At 40.7% G+C, this 20,500-nt stretch overlaps 2 protein-coding genes across 3 annotated transcripts; both read right to left on the reverse strand.

Annotated features, from left to right (window-relative positions):
- Positions 1–35: 35 nt before the first annotated feature.
- atg4b (autophagy related 4B, cysteine peptidase) lies at positions 36–8,195 on the reverse strand. Of its 2 annotated transcripts, XM_069150909.1 has the most exons (13): positions 8,145–8,195; positions 6,152–6,253; positions 5,946–6,017; positions 5,729–5,827; positions 5,249–5,350; positions 5,074–5,146; positions 4,295–4,374; positions 3,642–3,838; positions 2,129–2,207; positions 1,863–2,008; positions 1,666–1,722; positions 849–942; positions 36–757 (listed from the first exon to the last, which is right to left on the reverse strand). In XM_069150909.1, the coding sequence occupies exons 1-13, from the start codon at positions 8,152–8,154 to the stop codon at positions 684–686; spliced, it is 1,185 nt and encodes a 394-aa protein (XP_069007010.1). In that variant the 5' UTR covers positions 8,155–8,195; the 3' UTR covers positions 36–683. The 2 variants fall into 2 exon arrangements, with proteins under 2 accessions (XP_069007010.1, XP_069007011.1); XM_069150910.1 differs by lacking the exon at positions 36–757 and having other exon boundaries at positions 852–942; positions 1,666–1,708.
- A 1,221-nt stretch (positions 8,196–9,416) lies between these two features.
- Positions 9,417–19,106, reverse strand: boka (BCL2 family apoptosis regulator BOK a). The gene is made up of 5 exons (XM_069149968.1): positions 18,935–19,106; positions 18,344–18,677; positions 16,570–16,698; positions 14,157–14,320; positions 9,417–10,910 (listed from the first exon to the last, which is right to left on the reverse strand). The coding sequence occupies exons 2-5, from the start codon at positions 18,555–18,557 to the stop codon at positions 10,785–10,787; spliced, it is 633 nt and encodes a 210-aa protein (XP_069006069.1). The 5' UTR covers positions 18,558–18,677; positions 18,935–19,106; the 3' UTR covers positions 9,417–10,784.
- Between the last annotated feature and the right edge of the window lie 1,394 nt (positions 19,107–20,500).

Here is a 20,500-nt window from a genome sequence, read left to right on the forward strand (position 1 = left end):
ATCACACTTTCTTTATATTGAAGAGAGGTATGCAATTGTCAAATATCAGATTCTGATTTTATTTGTTTTGTTTTTTTAATCCTCTTACATGTGTATTGTTCTGTCACCTGCCTATATATTGTTTAGATTAAATAAATAATCTTCAAATGAACTAGTGTACATGTTTTTGACTTGGCAAGGATACTTCGCATGAACAACTAATACAACTTGTCTTCAGGTTCAACTAAATTTGGTTTCCTTACAGGCTTGTTACAGACTTCAGATATTAGTGACAAACCGCGAAAGCCATGGGCATCATGAACCTCTGTGTTTCTATACAACATAAAACTGTTATGGCAATTTAACTTATGGAGTCAGGGAAAGGCACCATATCACTTCAGAAGAAACAATTAAAGTGTTAAGACTCAAATGAAAACACATGTAATGTGAAGATGTGCATACAGAATTGATCCTGAGCTCCTGCTACAGCTTCCACCAGGCGGTCTCCATGTTGGACACAGAGAGCATTCAGAGGCTGCTGAGAAGATCGCTGTGTGACGCACACGGACTACACCATTGGAGCTGGACTGGCTCAAGAGGTCTCCAGTTATTGTTCATCCCCTCAGGCTTCCCTTCCGACACAGAGAAGAGACAGAAACGTTCGCCCACTGTCGAGAACAGCAAATCATTGTTCGTCATGTTCCTCACAGGGAAAGGATCTCGAACTCTTCGTCCTCTGAATCAAAGAACCGCTCCAACCTGTCCGAGTCGGAGAAATCTGTGGAGAGAATTTAAAAACATATTGAAGTTTATATTTATGAACAGAATTTGGGGAATTTATTTGACAAAAAAACATGCAGTTGATTTACCAGGAGTGAGGTTGAGGGCGTCCACGCTGACCATGTGAGAAGGCTGACTGTCGACGAGTTCAAACATGGGCAGACCTCCTCTGTTGCAGGACAGCTGGAAGACAGGGAGCCTCACTTTATGACATACAAATTCCTTATGCACAAAGTTATGCTTTATGAAAGCAATCCGGCACGATTGCACAAACATTGCATACATTACTCTTGTGTAATGTATGCAATGTTTACTACTCCAGTAAGTAGGCCGACCCTTAGCAACGACCCTAGCAACAGAAGCGACTTCTAGTCCGTTTTATGGCTTTCTTGAGATCTGTTTCTCAAACTGAATAATAACAGCACATAGAGACATTAATCTGCTTAACTAGCTCAATCTTGTAAGTAAGATATCTGATACATATCGATACACTCGTGTTTTTAAGATATTGGCATTAGTATGTGTTAAAACCAAACCGGTCAAGCCAGCCGCCGCTAGGATTTGGAGTGCCGACTATCTAATTTTACGGTACGGTTGCTCGGAGAGACTAAAAAGTACCAAAAGAGACCCGATTTCACCAAACGGGTCACATTTAATAGACCTATAACGAGTAAAAACAACATTATATTGCATATTATATGAAATTCTATTTTAATTCTACATTGCCATTCAGGAGGCGGAGGGATATTTCTAGTGATGAGCAGGGTGTGACATCATGCTGATCTGAGCACGTTTCAAATGTACAGTTGACCAATCAAATCTCTGGGTCAGAAATACTTGTATAATTTAACTCCCCTTAACGTCGGGAGTAAAAATAAAATAAAAGCACAGTGTTCAGAGACATACCCTTCTGATGCGCATACACCAGTCGTCAAACTCGTCCTCTGTTCTGCAGAAGAAACCCTGGCAGACACCAGAAAACAGTCAGCTACAGAACATCTGAGTGACTGTAAAGATTGCAGCCTCTCTCACATTCATGTCTAACAAAGAGCTTTAGTTTGATAGACACAAGCTGTGCGTTATAAAATCCTCCCTGGCCCTACCGCTGCGATGGACGGGTCCAGCTCACAGATGTGCATGCGGCAGGGTGGGTGCTGACAATGGTACGTCTCATCGGGGACCTGACCGTCTTCACACGGCTCCACTGCAGGCTGAGTGGTGTGTGGGTCTAAGTAGATGAGCTCCTCTCCTGGAGACAAAGAGACGCGTTCAGAACCAGACTGCTCCACAACCAAACGGCATGATGAGTATGAGGTGTTTGCAATGCACTGCTGAGTGTTTATTTCACAAACACAGAGACCAGACATACCGACATAACCAATGAAGTAATGGGCACTGTTGGGTTTCCCCCCAATAACACCCAGGGACTGAGGCAGCATGAAGCATTGCTGTGAAGAGAGACAAGAGGGTTTATCTCATCCCCGCTCCGGTTGAATTTATCTCATTGTTAATTTAAGTACTTATTTCTCTTACATTCAATTCCATGAAAAAGGTGTTTGAACAGATCATAATACTTTTTCTCAACCCGCCAAAATGATTCTGTAGCTCCAAATATTACACTGTCATGTACCACAAGCAAATTCTTATTCTCTGATCCTGAAATCATATCTGTGGTAATTTAAGACCATTATATTTGAGCAAAGTTCTTGTATGGCTGCATGTGTTTAAGTCTGTCAGACTCATGATGGACAGTTGTGATTTTTTTTTTTATCCAATGCATTCTTCTTTGTCTAAAACTGGCCCCCACATCGCCCTCAATGTAACAATGTCATGCAGTGTGAACAAAGATTAAGATGTGTTACGCTAATAGCATCTAATGTCTCCTCAAGCCTTGATCAGAGGTGAGGAGGGACCTACGAGGTCTGATGAGCTCACTGTTTTTAAACTCAACACCTGCAGATATATTTATTTACTGGACCGGTGAGGTGAGCTGAATGTCTGGTACTGACTGAATGAGTCACTAAGTGATGACGTCACCAATGGTCGGCCGAATGCAGCTTAACTGAGTTTTCAAATTAAAAGCTCTTGTCTTGTCTCTTGTAGTCTTCAGCCTTCACATCACTTGCCATTATATTACATTACATTTCATTTAGCTGACGCTTTTATCCAAAGCGACTTACAACACACCGATGGTACACCATCGGGAGCAACTTAGGGTTCAGTGTCTTGCTCAAGGACACTTAGGCATGTGGACAGGAGGAGCTGGGGATTGAGCCACCAACCTTCTGATTAGTGTTCAACCCACTCCACCGTCTGAGCTACAGCCGCCCGGTCAGTTTCATGGAGCTAACCCTCAAACAGCAAAAGAATTTGTAAAATTCTGTCACACATGCATCAGTGATCCACCTGAAAACAGACTTTGATGTGTAATTGTTGGAGTTCTCTTTAAATATTTAGCGATTGAAAACTTTGCCTTTTGTTTTTGTTGAATGAAATTATAATATATTGGAGAAAAAAAACAAGTCTACCAGCCAGCCAGCCATTGATTTCCATTCATTTCAGCACAGTGAAAATCACAGTAGTAGTTGTAAACTGTAGTTGATGACCTGCCTCAAGTTTAAGTGAAGGGCTAATCATAAAAGCTGTAGTTTTTGAAAATGGTTGGCAGTAAATTACAAATCTGTGATCTCTAGTGAATTAGTAAACATTTCTAGATCATAATTATATCAGTTTGTTTGTACAGAACCCACACAGGAAAATCATTCTTCTCATTCTGTAAATCACATCTGCAATGACAGTGCCAATGTTTTATGACACAACATCCATTATTGCTCACATAAAAAATGTAAGGTTGAGGAATGACACATGCCAAAGTGTCCTACCTTGAGGGTTTCGATGTAGGCCTCGTTTATATCGCTCAGGCCCAGCCTGAGGGGGATGAGCAGGACCAGAGGTTTCCAGAGAGCCATCTCCTCCTCGGCCAGAGCACACGCTCCCTCCAGGCAGCCGTTGAGCTCCCCCGCCCCCTCTGGTTCACAACAGGACCCTGCAGCATCCAGCCAGGGCATACAGAGACGCTCTGCGGGGGAAGAGATGGCGACAGAAACACAACGCTTCTCATGTTACTATTGTCTGTGGTGCCAGCGCATGTTTTAGGATCAGTTTGTGGTCTTACGTCCATCCGGCCAGCATTAGGCCATGCAGTGAATAAAAGGCAGGAAGGACTGAGTCAGAAATGCCTTCGGGTGGAATACTGACACCGACCACTCAGCTATTTTGTGTTTTAAATGACATGTGATAGAGGCTTTTATCTCTTTAAATACTGGCAATCTAAACAGTACCATCATACTGTCTGAGACTGAGACCCACATTTATTCCTGGTTCACCCTGAAACTCAGTCTATAAAAACAGCAAGAAACACTACGTGTAAGCGACCTGACAGTTCACAGTTTAACCTGAGGTGACATTTAAACTGCTCATACAGATGGAAGATAACAGGAAAACGGCTCCGATGTTGCAACGCAGCTGCACTCACTGATCTCCTCGATGACCACCGTGTTGTCCATCGCCACGTGTACAACTAATCTGCTCCACGTATCAAACACTGCCAGCTTCCTGAAAGCAAGACAGCACAGCACACATTTGGGTTTTAATAAGAAGCTAAACAAATATTTCTTTAAACGGTTATTCAAACTTCTTCAGTTCAGTGTCTTATCTGTTTTTGTTAACTGTTTGACAGGGATGTCAATACATGGTGAGTGGAAAAGCAAGTCAAGGCAAAGAAATATGCAATGCTTGCAACAACATACCACACAGTGGGCCTCCCAGTGTGACTGAATGTCTGCTTAACAGGGTTTTACTCAGCATATTCATATCCACACACCACTGTAGTGTTCTGTCTACATGCATACAAATGTGCTTACATATAACAACAGTTTCAAAATGAGGTGTGATCAGAAAGTTCAGAGACATCTTTTAGACCTCAAAGACGCTGAATGCATTTCAGAGAGGACTGAAGTTGTTTTTTTTGTTTACATAAAAAGCTCCTTAGAGCGGCTTGAATCTCTAATTCATCAAGAAAGAAATGACAATAGTTTATTGGTTTCAGCTTTCCAAATGTGAGGATTTGATTTTGGTTTGCTTTGCAAATGGAATATGTTTATTATGAAGCAAAAACAAGCAATGTTAAAAAGTTTTTGATATTATTTGCAAAAATTATCAATACAGTATTTAATAAACAATAATCATAAGTTGTGGCCCTAAAATATAAAGTCTAAAAACAAATAGACTCATTTGTTACGTTCGAGAACTTACTTTAGAACCTGGGCGACAGTGTTCGGTCCATACCACTGGCCTATAGGCTTCCCCTCGCCGACTCCCATTTGAGCTGCAGCATTTAGGAACAAAAGAACAATTTTATTCAGACTGTTTCAGGGCTGCCTGAGTGAGCCATTGATATAACTGGAAGGGTTTGACACTCACTACCTACCAATCTGATGGATGGAATAATAGCTGTCTTTTTTGTCGATGAAGGCGTTGAGAATACTGATGTACTCTTCTCTTTGTTCCTGGCCTCTGGACCATCTCCAGTCTGGAAACAAAAGGACAGTTATGAAGCCTGTTTAAACCGAGTTGGTTCAGTCTACTCACTGGAGAGGAGCTGTTAGTGCCACACAGCGACTTTCATCTGTATTTTTGCTGTCTACGACACATCGATGTCTATATCTTTGTTTTCGACTGTTTTTTATAGATTATTTTCTGCCATTTTCCTTCTATTAGATAGTACAGTGCAGTTCAGATAGTTACATAGGAGAAAGACAGGAAGTGTGGAGAAAGCAAGAAGGGAATGACATGCAGTGAAGGTTCAGCCAGAGAGAAGGAAACTAGGGGCTCAGCATTTTCGTCCATGTGGGGTGCACCACTCTGCCAATGGTTCGCTCCTATATTGGTCTTTTCAAAGTGGTCTTACCTCTGCCTAAATGTCTACACATCAGAGCCTCGCCGAGGATCATCTGGCCGCACCGTAACATACACCCCCATCCTGTGTCTGACGTCGGTCCGGTGCCCCCTGTAACACATTCAAGAACCTTCAATGGCATCCATCTTGTGTAACTAGAAGTGAAAAATGCAGATTAACCAGACCTCAAGAGCAACAACTAAAACACACACTTGTTGTGTCCACTTACCAATCGGTGGGAAATTTTTTCTGTATGTGAACCACAGTCGTGAAGTGACGTCTGATAAAATCTCATCTTTCTCTACATGAAGAGCAGAAATCCCCACGTTACAAAACATCCACATCAAAAGGATGACGTATGCTGGCTGTCTTGATGGTTTGATTCTTTATTAATAAATGACTCATTCAACTACACTACATGTTCCAAAATCCCACCTGTGAGAGCGCTGTATTCTTTCCCCAGGATCCACACAGGGTCTGAAGTTTCAGGAAAATCTTCAAACTCTCCAAAGCGAAGTGTGTCGTACGTCAAGGTAGCTGCAAAAGAAAAGAACTGTGAGTCTGTGGGAAGCTAAAATGGAGAAATGCAGCCCCATTATTTCTGTTAACCACTCGTCACTTGTCGCTGCTGCTCGATGTGAAGCGATCTATCAGAGTTAAGATGGAGGATCCATTAGTAGCTTGAGCAGAATCACAGTCACTTCCAGGAAACACATTCTATATAGAGCCATGTTTAATATTTCATATCCATGTTTTTTTTTTTATTCAGCACGGTCTAATTTAGAACGCAAGCAAAGAAGGCATTTTTCTGTCCAATAAATACATTTCAATTTTAAATGAACACATTTAGAGACAACTATTACAAAGTTAGGAAACCATGGAAGGGAAGACTGGGATATCCTGACAAGCAAGAGTCAGCCTCTCAAAACACTGTTTCCTACACTTCCCACAATGCAACTGGATAGTGTTATTGGTTGTACAGTGACCTTCCCTGCCCAGTAAACATCTTTTAAACTCCACAGCCTCCAGTTTTTAATACAGGCTCCTGTCAAAAATTAGTGGACATAAAACCCAGACTGATGACTTCACTGTGACATCGTCGGGGTTATTTTCTCAGACTTCAAAAAGCTCATCCACTTTACGCCTGTCTTCAGAGGCTGAGTTGCATGTGTCATGACAGGTGAACTGAGCCTGGTGTGTAAAATATGTGGCGTGTGCCTTTTATAACACACATAAATGACAGCACACACAATAAACTGACCGAGTCAATAAAATAAATCACTTTACATACCAGTTAATGTACAAAAGCAACAACACAAACCAAAACGTACGCCCCAAAGCTTTGGCAGTCTTTCACTGATTCACACATAGAAACATTTCTCAAGTCTGAACTTCAGCAAAATAATCAAGCAGAGAGCACACAGAAGCTCGAACAATTTGTCATGAAGCTTACGTGATCACTTATACCCCTCAGGTTTTTACTTCGCCGGCGATTCCTTCCCAAACTCTCCCCACTGATTCAACAAGAACTTCATGTGTGTGAATGTTGAAAGACCTAAAAGAGCATCGTTCAGCTTATGTGACTGGGATTTAAACGGCCAGTTATGACCGATGAAAGAGGACATCCAGCGTGTCTGACACCGTGCGCAGAAACACTCTGTATTTTCAGAGGTTTCAAGGCTCAGAGCCAAGTAGGAAATCAGATTCAGCACTAATGGACACCATGAAAGGCCTCAGGTCTTATTATGGCCGCGGGGGTGTCTGTTGATATCCGCTGGACAAAGTGTTGAAAGGGTTGTTACGTCGAAATGAAGTGAAATCAAAAGTCTCCTGAGGTTTACACCAACACAACAACAAACAGGAGAGCTCGCTCGGCCGCGGAAAGCTGTGATTTCAGGGAGCTGAAGGCCGACTGGAAGGTGTTCACAGCCGCCGGAGGAGCACATGTGAGAAGTCTGCGTGCTGCAGCTCGACCGCACACCGTGAAAACCCCTCAGAGCAAACCGCGTCCCGGTGCTAACGGGACGGTGACAGGGCAGCCACTGGGCGGAACAGACTTTTAGCATGAGCAGGCAAACGGACGTTATTAAGAGCGACACTTCACAACAACACATGACATTAACATGGGTAACACGCGGGTACCGCGGGGGACGTCATCCGGCGGGACAGCGAGCTGTCAAAACGGGGAAATCAGCACATTCAGCAAAAACAGCAGGCTAACGTTAGCTAGCGGTTAGCTTTAGTCATCACTTTAGCAGGCTAACGTCACCGAGGCTACAAAGCACTCCGGGTCGGTGGCAATCCTGCCACGACGAGGCAGGAAATGTGTTGCCAGTTATCAGATGGCGGTTCTGTGATTATTTTTGTAGTCAGACTCGGTTAGTAGGGGAGAGGAATGTGTTTATTTTACAATAAAAATCTCGCTTACCTGCATCCATCCCGACGGTCTTCACCCTATCTTGTTTGTTGTTCTCTGGACTCCGACCCGCTCGGCCAATGAGAAGAGAGTCCTGCTTCGGAGTTCGGAAAGAGGCGGGACATGTCTGACGACATCCAATAGTATCCGACGTGGCGGGGCTGTTTTGCCCCCAACCAATCAGTAGTGGGTGACGTATCCCAAAACAGTTTCCTGGTGGGATCGAATTAACATACAAAACCGGTACAAACAAACAGAAAACAATTTCATAACTAATAAGATTTCATCTAAAATGAAAGCATTGTGGAATTCACAGTTAGATACACTGGCACAAAGCATGGATCAGTGTAATTCCTTTTAAATACTTGCATTTATTTAACCATGTAATAGTGTTTTCCAAGTGTTTTGATGTGAATAGGTTATTCAATTAACCTTTTGTAGTGCTAAACCAGAAACAGTCATCCCTTTATTTGCCACTGCCTCTCCTCATTTGGGTTTTGGTGAGACATTGAGAAGTTTACTGAAAATGAAACTAGATATTTTATAACATCAAGAAATTTTGAGTTACAGGACAAATCTAATAGGCTGCTTATGATGAAAAGACGTATGATGTCCTCCCTAAATAATAATTAAAAAAAAAAAGTTTAATTGTCAATTCACCATGTCATTAAATACTGCTGGTTAAGTCTGTGTGCCTTCTGATTCTAGTTCAACCACTAGGTGGTAACAAATAGCTCACAGTGTCTCTGCTGTCTCTTATTCTGAAAATCCAATCATTCACAGAAACATGCTATATTACACAGAAGCACCTGTCAGAGTAGTGTTGCTGTTACAGACCAGCCTGTGTAATAAAGAAGAAAAAAATGGAAGACATATCCTGGATTAAAACAGTAAAAAAGTATTATCAGACCAAACTGTCAAAATAAGATTCTCAACAAATGCAGCAAGCAGAAATGACACTCAATATTTGTATCATCCAAATGTTGATTGCTGCCCTTCTTAAGGTATTAAATATTATCTTCAACTTCACTATCCCGATATATTACTTAAAATCTGGTACAGCACATGCAACAATAGCCTAAACAAAAATTGATCAGTTCTCTGCGGTGGTAAACATATAGTGCACAATAAAACATTGAAAATAAATGTAACTCCAGGTTTTAATTTGCTGCAAATGAGCCTCATGGTAACGCTGTCAAATAAGGAGCTATTTTTGCAGACTTTACAAGACAATACCTTCTGGAAAACGGGCGCAAAGCAAAAATCTTTTACATATGTATCAATAAAGTGCAAAGATATTTTTGTAAAAATCATTTATTAACAATAATATTTATAGTTGCAAATAACTCACTTTGTAGGTCATGTAGTGCTACATGCCATATAAAAGTGAAATTATTCATGGAATAAGTTCTAGTCATAAACAGAAAAGTTATCAAAGTGCTCAGAGAAAACCTGCTGCAACCTGCATGACTGAATACAGTGCAGAGTTCTAACATACAGCCTCACAGTGAACAACGACATGAAGAAAAATGTGCATTAAATGACTCATTCTGGGCTGTGCATAAAATATTAGTTTAGAAAGGCGCTCTTCACAAATATATAAACATACGTTGTAAGTTAAAAGTATTGTGTGCATACTACTCTTTTCACTCCCAATAAGAAGTAAAGCACAAATAATTTAAGATAATGTACCACAGTTTAAACAATTTACAGGCTGAAAAATATATGACACGTTTAGTTCACTGTTGCGATTCACAATGACGTGAAAGAACAACTGTGCGCAGAGAGCAGGAAGTAAAAATCTGACAGCTACTGGTGACAGAGGAGAAAAATAAAGCTCTGAAATACAGAGAAGATTGTTGTCCTTTTTTTTTTGAAAAGCTGAACTTTATAACTACTGTACCAAAAAATATTATTATTTTTCTAAAATAATTTTTTTTTTTTTATCCATTTTATTTTCTATATCTCATAATTATTTGTAAATTTGTTCATATTGTGTGCACCTTTTTTGTCTTTTCTATGCTGTTATGATAAGTACATTTTCCCACTGTGGGATGCATAAAGTCAAATCTAATCTAAATCTCAAACAAATTATTTCTAGGACTCTTTAAAACAAACAAAAATCCATAAATGTTCCCTTTTACTGAATCATTATTCTCTAATAATTTTTGTACAGACCCTTAGTTAGCAGAAAACGTGTTTTTTCTTTTTATCTAACATGTACCTGATGGGCTATCCAGGTGAGAAGTAGAACTTTTTTGTCACACCAAGTCCTTATGATGGCCTCAGGATCTCCAGGAATATTCTCAGCACTCATCAAGATACAGTAGTTACCACTAGGGGCAGCCAATTCTCTGCCTAACAGGCAGCAGCACAGTCAGTTCTGTGGTTTGTGGAAATATGAAAATCTATAAGCGTCCACAGAGGGTGATTTTATGCATTCACATCAAACGTGTGCCTTTATATACGCATTAACAATAAATAGAAGCCGAAGAAGCGAAGACAGTTCATTGTTCGTGAAATAGATGGTTGTTCACAAAAAATAAAGCTCTGTGCTCTGTGCAAATGAGTGTAAACATAATCCAAAGCAGGGGATGCTTTTGTGGTGGTGATAGATCAGTCTGCTCAGAATCCAGTGTGTCACCAAGTCTTTCACATCTCCCTGAGGAGGTACAACCAGACGGCCTTTATGTAGTGTCCGAAGGCACACACAGCTGACACCAGCCAGTGAGAATGGAAGCTGGGATCAGTGTTCACCACGCATTTAGTTACATCCACCTGTGAGGGGACACAAGGGAGATTTTTGTCAGTTCAAATTCAAAAATAAAACAACACAAAGTCACATTTTATGGCAAAAACCCTTAAAGTATGTGTTTGACAGTGGCAGGAAGACCTTTAAATCTAACGTGTTCTCGGTTTGTCTCTTTTTTGAACATCTGCAGTGAGAAGATGTTCAACAACCCCACAGGAATGTTATTTCAAAGCCAAAGCCCACGCTGAATTCCCAGTAATGCTTACAATGTGTACCAGGCAACTTGTATAACCAGAAAACTTTCATAGACAGTTAAATCTGACAGACAGCACAGTACAGTTTATTATCGGTCCTGACACTGAACACATACATCTCCCTGTTCAGCTCCTCATGCTTCTCCTGTGATGACATTATCTCTGTGTATAAATGTCTGGGTTTGGACTGCAGCAAAGAAAAACAGGTCTCTCGTTTGTGCTCATGAGGTCAGTTATACAATGTGTTTCTCTTCATTTTGTCACACTCCACTGATCTTCCAAACAAAACGGGCCCGGCTGCCGTGTTTCTGAGCAACCGGGTGCTCATTTGTGCACTTGTTATGCTCTTTCCAGCAGAGCAGCACATAGATAGAAGCACTATCTGTGTGACTGAGTTTTTACTTTCTTGTTTCTGCAGGACTTTATCAACCAGGGTTTTCCCATTAACAGGACTCTACAGAAGATGATGCATCGGTCTGTCAAAGGCCCAAGCTCTATGTTATGTTTAGCGCTTCCTTTTTGAAAGCCAATAGAACCAGTCTGGATCATTTCATGTCACTGTGACATGGTAAGATGTGTTAAAAAAGGGAGATCCATTAACATTTTGCCTGAGGCCTCTAGTTTCAAGGTAAAATGCTCCAGCAGAGCTCAGCCTGAAAAGGTTGACCGTAATTAAAAATAATGAGCTCCATGGGTCGTCCACCCACTAACAATCTCTCTGCTACTGATATCATGAACTTCATCAACCTCTACTTTTATATTTACCTACAGCTCTGATAAAAATCTGAGGAGAAACACACAGTCAGCTTAAAAGGAGGAACTGTGTTGACTGTGACGATCCTGGGTGGCCATATTCATGTAGTAAATCATAATTTTCTTAACATACTCAGAATCAACAATTTTTTTGAACTTGCAATTTGAATTTAATGACAACACCAGATGGTAGAGTACAATATTAATACATATCACATTCACTCTTATTGTTTCATTCTTTATCCAGTTTCCAGCTGGCTTCCCATCTTCGCAGCGTATGAGAGCTCGTATTGCTCCATCACAAGTTCCTATATTTTTTAAATCATGACAACGTCCCTCCAAAAAATATGGACAGTTAAACTGTCAGAAAACTCTCATGAGATTCACAAGGTTACTTTATAATATACAATGCCTGTAAAAAGTATTCACCCCCTCAAATTATATTGACCACGATTTCATGTATAAAAGCAACAAAAGGGTGAAACATCCAAGGGGGATGAATACTTTTTATAGGCATTGTTTAAGATGAACTGGTATTGGTTCTGGCCTGGCTCCGGCCAACCATTGCTCCCAGCTTCTGTCTTCACTGTGATTGTAGTCTGGAAACTCGTATTAAGGTTTGCTCGGCCAATCTGCCCAATCAGCAACCAGTGGGCGTGGCTAAGTGATGTTTAAGTTGTCCCAACATTGGCACCGGTGGCAGAGTTTTGGCACAGAAGATATGTCATATGGCGGTCAATGCTGATTGGTTAAAGGCTGCTCCAGTAGAGGTTCATGTCATTAGACATATGGATGCAACGACTGGAAACAATCGTCAATGGAGTGTTCCAACACCCGTATATTCACCCAGTGACTTTGGGTCTGGTAATACCAAACTATATTTGATCCACAGAAAAAACACTTAGCACAACCAGATCGTCAAATTCAATGAAGCATGTCTATCAGTAATATGATGAAGTACACTTTTGGCTACTTTGCTGGGGGCACCTGTGTGAACTTAAAACTAACTGGCTTCATACATCCACTTTAAATAACCTTGGAGCTGGTTAGTTAAAACCAACTGCTAAAATAGTGAAGACAAGTGAGTTCACAAAAAAAGGTAACACGTTGTTTGTTTGCACACAAAAACTCACTCTCCTCAACAGATCACCAAAAAACTGTCCCTCCTCTACAGTTGAATATATTGTCAAAAAAAAAAAAAAAACAGAGGAAAGTGGCCGTGGCTGAAAACTGAAGGCACTCAGGCCGACCTAGAAAGAGCAGCAGGAGAGTGAACTGCATCGTTGTGATTTTTTTTTAACTCTCAGACCTTTTGGAAGAGGATCAGTGAGTACAGAGGAAGAGCGATAGAGCGGAAACCATTCAGAAACTCAGAGAAGTCAGCCAGGATTCAAATCTGCAAAAGAACAGACAGAAACACACCAGCCTTTGGAGGAAAAACCATCCAACTTAAACCTACATAGATCTGATGGTACAAAGTTTATTTGGAGAAGCCACGGGACGAATAGAAACCAGACTGCACTTAAGATGTCGTAAAAAGTGGAAGTGAATGATGTCGCTGAACTTTTATTCACTGATGAAAACAAAAAGTTGTTCATGTGACAAAAGTGGATCTTTCAGCAGGACGGTGATCCACTGACTACCAGCCGCTTGTTAGAAGAATATTTTGCAGCCTGGCCCTCCCACAGCCGTGACCTGTATCCTATTGTACACGATCAGTCTGGCTGTTGGTGGAGTCCAAACTCTTTAGAGAGCGTTTTGTAACCTTTTCCAGCCAGAACTCTTTTTATTTTTGTTCGTGCCATGATGCACAAACTCATTCTTGAAAAAAGGCTTTGACAGATCCCTGTTTTTTGATTAAAACAAGGCACCCACTCGCACCCGATCATCATCCGACTGACAGAAAACACCTTCCTTTAATTTCACCAAAAATTATCTCAAATCCTAGAGGTTAACATATTGTTGCCCCTCACATGTAATACTGGATCATTTTCCTCAATAAACAAATAACTAAGCATATTATTCTAATCTAATTTTCTTAATTGGGTTCTCTTTATCTACTATCTAACAGAGTTTGTATGAAAATCTGATGATGTTTTAGGTCCTATTCATCATTTTAGAAGCTTTTATTGACCCTTATTCGAGCCCACAGATGCTGGTTGTTATATTTAGTTTTTTTCCCTTGTAGTTGCATCATCAGCAATATTCACACACACAGATGCAGCCAAACAGACAAGTACTTAGGTACAAAAAAGTTTATCTTACCCAGCCTCCTCTCCTTTTTAGCCAGGAGGTCAAATTCTTGCGAACAAACTCCCCCATGCAGTCGACAATGGTATGGACCATAGCGGGATGACTGTGGCGTACGCAGTCGACTGCCAAGGCGCCTGCCACCGCGTACAGGGAAACCACCTTTCCCCATGTCACACCTGATGAGAGACATACAGGTTGTAGAGTTCTTAGAGCAAAAAAAACCAAAACCTGCATCCTTACTTAAAGCTCATTCACATTCAAGTCCTGCTGTCTGATGTATGAACACACTGTTGAATCATACAGATGATTTGCGACTAAAATAACATTTGATAATTTGGGGGTTCTATGGAAAGAGTGAAGAAACAGTTGAATATGTGGAGTAAATTTTTTTGTGCAGCAAATATCTCTGTCAGCAGCTCTCTTTAAAGATGGTTGTACGAACTATAAATCCTCAGCAGCAGCCAGGCATTAGGCCTGCATGCCTGTCTGTCTCAAATGGAAGAAAAACCCAAACACAGGAGATGGCAGGCAGGCAAAACGCCTCACTAGATTACGAGAAGAAAATTTGTCAAGCTTTTTGTGTGCTCTGAGAGAAGTTTTTTGCTGCCACAACGTTTACAGTGAAAGCTTCAGACTATTTCTGTGGTGTTTATATGTCCAACACATACAAACTGAGCCTCAGCTCTGTCCATCGTAACTGTCGTCTGACTCCTTCCTAGAATCTCATAAACGGAGGTCAGGTTTTTCTTTAATGGTGGAATCTGGAAGTTTCAGGATGGTACACTAACTTATCAGGAAGAACACGTTCAAATTTAGTTTTTTTAAAACAGACATAGTTTTTACTGCTGAAAAAACGACAGCAGGATAGCTAAAATACTGTTGCACTAATTCTAACGAAACATGGTGGAACAAGACATAAGCTCAAATTACAGCGGGATACTAAAGCAACATGTTCTCTGCTGGAACAAAGACAAGGTTGTGTCAGCTTGTAGAGCACAGAAATTCAGATAATTCAGATAATTCAATGAAGTAAACAGCTGAAGTTTAATAAAAGCTTGAGTCAGTGGTTATAGTGTTCCACATGAGGTGTAAAAATATCAATTTCATGCATTTTGAACCAAAACTGATAATTTACTGAGCTCAGAGAGTCATCAGAAAAGTCATTGTGCGTATGTTAACCATTTTCTACCTTTGCTAACTCCCATTTGTTGCGGAACAGGACATTTACTGGAGGTTTATCTGAAATGATGAAAACGATGAGACTGAACCGTTTCGGTGAAGTTATGGTCCGGAGAAGCAAAACAATGAGCTGAAGTCATTAAAACGCTCCGCAGCGCTGAGGGTAACTGGGAGTTGGGTGAAAATTCTCTGTGGTTTCGTTACAACTTTCAGAGTGCAGACAGTCTCTGAAAGTTCACACGCTGTTCATATAAAAATATGGATCACAGCAGCATTAAGTGCTGAAGCTTTAAAACGGGGCCCGGCTGTCCTATCGGAACACACTGCTAGGTATTGTTGAATGTTGGGTGCCTGAAGATACTGTAGCTGCAGTTTATCTCTGCGATGTGGACAGCAGCGTGACATTTGTGACTGAGCTCATGCATATTAGATGAGTTTGTGGTCATAATCTGCTGCTGCTCAGGACTTCCTCTTCCCACGGGGACTCGTCTAGACTGTCAGCTTCAGAGTATGTCCATATTTACACTGTATTCAGTGATGGTTTAATTAGCATCAAATGTGATTCCCAGCATCAGTTATAACAACCATAAGAAGGTGTCAGAGAGAAGGTAGATGATCTTTAATTTCACTTTTGTTTGTTTGAACTATTCTGTGATTTTCCGCAGTAGCTCTGCTCATTACTGAGGACCAGAGGAACTGGATTTTCTCCACTTTGCTGCTGTCTCTTGATTACTTTTGCAGCAGATTGCTTTGATATATTCCCTGAGGAGCTGAGACTCATGACTGAGCTCCTTGGGTGGGGTCCAAACTGTCTAAAACAATCACCCGCTCTGGCAACATGTTAACCTAATATGGACTGAATGTTTTCCCTGCACTTCCTTTCCTGATGGGATAATGGCAGCAACAAAATGTTTCTCACTAATGGAGAATCCTTTAGTCGGCCTATGTAAGAGGTGTTTACGTGACAAAGTGGGCTGGAGTTTACTTTAAAGGGGAAAAGTTTGGAATCGCTGTAGTAATTCAAAGCTTGAATAGGAGAAGTAACACAAGTTCTCCAAACTTTCAATAGCTTTATCGTATTTGCCTCAAGCTGTGAAGTTCCTCCTTCCCAGTGATAACCAAGTGAACTTCCTGAAAAGGACAAACATCTTCCTTTATTTTCGAGACCAAGATTGCGCAGGTCAGAACTGATATGATAAAGGCCTGCATGTTTGGCTGGATTTACCAGAACCGGATTTCGACATACCTGTGGAGAAAATGTCTGCGGCGACAGCCAGGAAGGCGTCAGACACCACGCTCTCTGATGCCACCGTGATGTTTAGCTGTCGTGCTACATTACGGTACACATTGGGACGAAGGTACTCCAACTCGTCACCTGGCCGAAACAAAACAAAAATAAACTCAGTCAAAACTGATTTCTCTTATAATTCAGATTCCCCTGACTTCACCTTTTAGGCCATACACACAGTTAAAACAGGACTGTGTAGCTTTTAAAAGAAGCAATAACACAATATTCCTCTTACAAATGAAAAGTTTAATTCATAAGCAATTAAATGCACTAATACTCAATTCAATACATTCAGGGGTTTTGCTGCTCCGACCATAACTAGTCAGGTATGACTAGTCATAAGGGGGCTAATATTAGTGGTTTTGAATTTAAAAGTGTTGCTATAGTGAGTAATAATTTTTACTTTTTTTTTTTTTCTAACAAATGATAACACTTAGTGGAGAGGAAGTTTGACTTGTACATAATTAAATAGATAAAATGACTTTGTTTTGACCAAAAGGAAAAGCATTTTTGCTGAGAGTATATCAGAAGACTGATACCGTTCCCTCGTCTGTCAGCTTTGCTTTGAAGCAGGAGAAACAGCTGTCTAAAGATACCAATAACTTCCTGGAGTCTCGTTGCCGGGCAACTGGTTCTGGCCAGGAAATATAAAGCACATACATGTGCACTACACCATTTTTCTTATGGGATTTAAAGAAACAAGATGGTGGATTAAGGTGTTTTTTGTTATGTTTGACAAGAGCCAGAGCAGGTCGCTCCCCCTGTTCCCAGTCTTTGTGCTACTTTTGGCTGCAGCTACACATTTACTGCACAGACATGACTGATATCTACCTCGTCATCGGAGCAGAAACGTGTATTTCCGTATTTTTTTAAAGCATGAGCTGCTTATATTTAACTGAGAATAATATAATTTACAGACATTTAAGGAAATAAAGTCCATAAAATATCTGAGTTTTGCCAAGCGTCTGCTTTGACAAGTTTTTTTCCAAAACATTTTCATTTGACTTCAGTTCCCCATCTCAGTTTCTATTAAATCAGAGTTTCCAGTGAACTGCATAACTACCTGGAAGTACGTTAATAAAACCTATGAACTATCTGTGGCCTATGAGTTTTCAAACAGGGCAAGCATCCAAGAAGGAAATAAACTGAACTGTGCCAATTTTTCTTCTTGGAGATTCACAGAAATGACTTCAAGGTCTTCCACTGAAAATTAAAGGTAAATTGTCGACGCATTTCTAAATTATGAGCAATGTGGCTGGAGCCAGGATTTTTTAAAATCCAAAACAGCCACCACACACCCCTGACAGTTTTGAAGACCAGAGAATTACTTTACAACTGAATAATTTATTAAATTTTTTGTTAAAAAAACAAAACAAACATGATTGTTGTTATTGAAATGAGGGTCTAAATTACTCTCGTCTCCACCAGGAATCAGTTGTTTGTTTTAAAAAATCATCTATGCAGCCATTCATATAGCCTATTTCTTTATCTTTATTTGCTTAAAATGGTCAAATTTAAGTACAAGTAAAAAAATAAAATAATAATAAAAAAAAAAAAACCACGAGCATGTGTCCTATAAAACACACTATTTGCAACTTTAAAGTATAAACAACAAGAATATACTATATATAACGCCTCAGGTTATATATGGAAAATGAAACACACAGTGAAGGGTGATCATGAAGCTTTATTTGAATACAGACTACTGTAAGGTTTGTCGTCAAAAACTCACCCAGCCACAGGAGCACCGACGAGATCTCCCCCATCGTCCCACCTGTTGCAACCAGCCCGTGTTCCGGGATGGTCCTGCTGATCCCGGCACGGTTCAGCCTGGAATGGATGAAGTCCCTGCACAGGGCTTTGGCCTGGCACACCAGCTCCTTGTCGGTGGGCGAGCGGTCGAAGACTTCGGCTGCAAACACAGAGGAGCGGCGCAACATCTCCATGCCCCTGTCATCCGCCGCGGAGTGCGCTGCTCACCTCTCCGCCTCCAGCGACTCTCTCAGCGGCCACTTCGCCCCACCACCCCGCCCTCTCTTCTGTGGAAGACCTCTATAGAGATTATCCTGCAGAACAAACACGCGGATTAGACAGTGATCATCATTTGATAGCCTGTATAAAGCTCCCGATGCAAACGCAATCAAAGTGTACTGAAGGTTATAAAGTACACACACACACACACACAGAGAGAGGGGGTGGGGGGCATTTAAGCGAAGAAAAGTTCGACAATTTATCAGAAAAGTTAAATATGAATACATAAAAATGTTCTCATGCGGCATGTATATCCTTAGAATGAAATTAAGGCCAATTAAATTACACTTACCCGAGATCTGTTTACAGGACAATGAGCCCCAACCTCCAATCATCTTCGACGGGCCGCACTTGAACTTGTCACTGAGCAGAAAAGTGGTTTTGACACGGACTTTGATGGACTGACGATTTACTGGAACTCTAAAAATGCTCTGCAGTGCTCAGTCTGAGAGGCTTTCCTTCTAAGGGCACTTATTGTGGAGTCCAAAGGCGGAGATAAGCAGCGGCAACACAAGCCCCGCCCCTCCGCCCCCCCATCCCATCTCAGGCAGCACACTCAGGACATGGGCCACTATCTCAGCTGTTAATCAATTACTGGACTTATTACAGGTGGGTCAGGAACAAAATCACATCATTTAAAATAATACTATTCAACAGAAAGGCCACAGGAAGTTGGTAAAAGAAAATGTTAATTTCTGCTCATTCATTTCAGTCATTGGATTGTGGAAGTGGTGTGTTATAGATGAAAAGCAGGCTCTAATACAGAGATTAGTGGCTGATCGAAAGTGACCACAGTGAACATAGACTATACATTAACTCACAATAGGTCACAAGAGGAAAACTATGATGGATAAATAAAGATTTGGCAGATGGAGGCCTTAATTGCTTTTAATTAAACTCATAAATAGGTATTCCAGTGCATTCCCTGGACAGGCCAAATGTCCTCCATTTAAAATCTGACTTCAAATTTGGGCAATTTTTGGCAGTAGCTATAATGCACTCACATGGTATCTGTCAATCACAAACCATTTCTGTGTTTTTGTGTTTTATTAGTGTGAATATAGCCTCCTTTTGCATCTAGTATCACAGTTACCATTGAACACAGAGGTCATGTCCTCTGTGTTTCTTCTGGGAAGGTTTATCAACATAGAGTTGACATTCTGCAATTATTATGTTATATATGATTTTTTTTCAACATTTGAAATGCTGTTTCCAGTATGTTTTGGACTCACTTGGTTTAATATTGACAGAATACAGTCGGCCTACACTCACTGAAAAACAATGCCAATCTGTGTGCACATTTACACCACTTTTAAGACAAAAGAGAAACAGACCTAAAATGTTGAGAACTGGGAGCAGCTGAACTTTGATCAAAGACCAAAAACAGGGAAACGGATGCATTTTTTTTGTTTGATAGAGCGCACCATAAAAATCCAATGACATTGTCATGAAAACTTTGAATTCATCATACTAGTTTACCTGCCAAGAAGAGATCTTGGATCTATGAAGAATTTAATTCATTTTTTCTTTTCGTTTATTTATCTATTTTTCTGTGCTGCTGAGGAGCTTCACCTCCACTGTTACGACAGAGCTCCTCCGCTGGAAGGAACCAAAGAGCCTAAGGAAGGGGATATGAAAACATGAATATAAACATATAGAAAAGTACATTTGGTTTCTGATTTTTATCATTAAATCTAATTAAAACTTTTACTGCCAAAACAAAATTTAACAAATTCTATAGTAATCAAACATAAAACAAATTTAGGGGGCATGTGTCCCCCTCAAACTGAATGAACAACGCCTCTAATGTAGACCTGCCAACATGTCATGTAGTGAGTATTAAAGCTGATGTAGGCCA

Source organism: Embiotoca jacksoni, unplaced genomic scaffold (genome assembly GCF_022577435.1).
Source record: "Embiotoca jacksoni isolate LCO1_2020_lvr unplaced genomic scaffold, fEmbJac1.0.p SCAF_16, whole genome shotgun sequence".
In the NCBI taxonomy this organism is placed as follows: domain Eukaryota; kingdom Metazoa; phylum Chordata; class Actinopteri; family Embiotocidae; genus Embiotoca; species Embiotoca jacksoni.

Bases quoted from the DNA above. Each gene is read 5' to 3' on its own strand.
- atg4b (XM_069150909.1), bottom strand. The intron at 5,828-5,945 runs GTAAGTGGACAC...AATGTGTTACAG, and splicing joins AAAAAATTTCCCACCGATTG to GGGGCACCGGACCGACGTCA. The intron at 943-1,665 runs GTATGTCTCTGA...CCTGTCTTCCAG, and splicing joins GGTGTATGCGCATCAGAAGG to CTGTCCTGCAACAGAGGAGG.
- boka (XM_069149968.1), bottom strand. From the start codon at position 18,557: ATGGAGATGTTGCGCCGCTCCTCTGTGTTTGCAGCCGAAGTCTTCGAC. The intron at 14,321-16,569 runs GTATGTCGAAAT...GTCTCTCATCAG, and splicing joins CGCAGACATTTTCTCCACAG to GTGTGACATGGGGAAAGGTG. The intron at 10,911-14,156 runs GTAAGATAAACT...GTCCCCTCACAG, and splicing joins TAAAAAGGAGAGGAGGCTGG to GTGGATGTAACTAAATGCGT.